Consider the following 1,890-nt stretch of genomic DNA (forward strand, 5'->3'; position numbering starts at 1 on the left):
CGTCAAATTCTCTGACTTTATTGAATCCGTAGCATCGATGGACCAATGTTACCCTCTAGGCCCAATGTCACTCCGAACGACGGTACGTAAGATAACCTTCAAGAAACTGTTTATACATTTTTTTCATTTGTTTCAAGAATATGTAAAAAACGGAATTATAATAAACCGCATTGCGTTGGCATTGCTCCGGCTATGTAGAAAATAGGATAAAAATCTAGCATTCATTGCTATTTATCCATACTTTTCACATATTTATACTTACCTTTTTATTTTTAACAAAAGCTAAATTACTGGCACTGATCGTAAATTCTGTGCATTTCACACATGCTTCAAACATTGCATAACGTATTAAATATTTTCTACAAAGTGTATCGTTGTTTTAATTTATTCCGGTTATTATATAAGAGTTAAAAATTATGCTGTACAACTTATATAAATCTAATAACAGTAACCTACAAACGTTCAGATTATATTTTGGCCAACATCTTTTCCGCTTCTTCCTTGGCACGCCTGTCGTCTTCGGTTCTGCAGGGACAAAACACAAAACAATACGCATCGTATGTAATGGAAATATGTCTTATCCAAGATTCACTCGTTTGAAACCGGTTCTGTGAACCTGCTTACCTGAGTATTCGAAGATTGGCCAGTTTCAAAAGGAACGGCCTGGCCTTATCGTACTCCTTCTGATCGAAGTAGATCTTCCCGATCAGATATTGATTGTAGTAGAAAAAGTTGGCCCTAATATCTTCCGCTTTGAGCAGACACCGAAGCGCGTCATCGGGCGTGGGCTTCACCAGGTGTTTGTTTAGAGTGTAAACTAGCTGCTTTTCGAACCATTGCAGACGAAGCAGTTTTTCGTAGAAAGCTCCTTCCAGGTACCACACGAACGGATCCAAGGGATCTAGCTGAATGGCGGTCTTGATGTGAGACAGGACATTGTTCAGCGACAGGATCTGCTGTCTGGGTCCGGAGAGTCCTGCTTTTTCTCCCAGGAATATGGCGTAGTACTTATGGGAAGGTGATTTTTCCGGAGATATTTCCAGCAACTTGGACGATACTTCGAAGCCTTCGGGGATCAAGTTCTCTGCACGCTTTTTATCCGTTCGATACCAATCTCGACAGAGATAGTATAGGGAATTTGCAAGACGCCACAGTATTTCATAACGAGGAGGATCCTACAAGTTTGAATAGTTATGCACTAATGATAAACTAGGTCACTACTTACCCTGTATTCGCGTAGCAGATGACAAGCTTCTTCAAATTCACAATTGACTATAAATTGATCAGCTTTGTAAATGATCTCGTCCAAATCAGCCATCGATTGATTGATAGACGGTCGATTACCTCGCTATGATTATAATCAAATCACACAAGAACTCAAATATCAGTTCGCGCGATCCGCGTTGGTGTCTTATCTCTGTCGAGTGACAATGAAAATGAAAGCGTCTAACATCATGCTGGCTTAGCCGACCTGCCGACTGAATGAACTTCGAGAGGCGGCGGATGCATTCGGGTGAATAAGCACGCTGCTTGTTGAGTTGAGGCGTACCTATACGGTAAGTTTGGGGTAAGTCACCGTCCGTGTGTGTTATCATTCCAATGCACGTTCGTTTTACGTGGTGAGAGTGGTGACATCTATTTTGACGGCACACACAGGTGGCATAATCTAGGTTGGAGTTTACTATGCGCACGTTTTTGGCATTCCTTCGCAGGTCCGGTGCAGGTGAATGGTTTTATACCTTTGATGGCGATGTTGAATGCGGCGTGAAGAGCTCAAAATTTGTACGAAATGCATAGGCTGTACTGATCAGCACAAGCGCGACCATGTGTGTAGTACTAGAAATAATCTTAAGCATAAGATTCGTAAGAAAAAATAAACAAAGTAGGAAT

General features: G+C 41.4%; 1 protein-coding gene across 1 annotated transcript; it reads right to left on the reverse strand.

Moving 5' to 3' along the window:
* Positions 1 to 369: 369 nt before the first annotated feature.
* Positions 370 to 1,507, reverse strand: LOC109403727 (regulator of microtubule dynamics protein 1). The gene is made up of 3 exons (XM_019676627.3): positions 1,226 to 1,507; positions 625 to 1,175; positions 370 to 525 (listed from the first exon to the last, which is right to left on the reverse strand). The coding sequence occupies exons 1-3, from the start codon at positions 1,316 to 1,318 to the stop codon at positions 468 to 470; spliced, it is 702 nt and encodes a 233-aa protein (XP_019532172.3). The 5' UTR covers positions 1,319 to 1,507; the 3' UTR covers positions 370 to 467.
* Positions 1,508 to 1,890: the final 383 nt, after the last annotated feature.

This window comes from Aedes albopictus, chromosome 3 (genome assembly GCF_035046485.1).
Source record: "Aedes albopictus strain Foshan chromosome 3, AalbF5, whole genome shotgun sequence".
Classification (NCBI taxonomy): domain Eukaryota; kingdom Metazoa; phylum Arthropoda; class Insecta; order Diptera; family Culicidae; genus Aedes; species Aedes albopictus.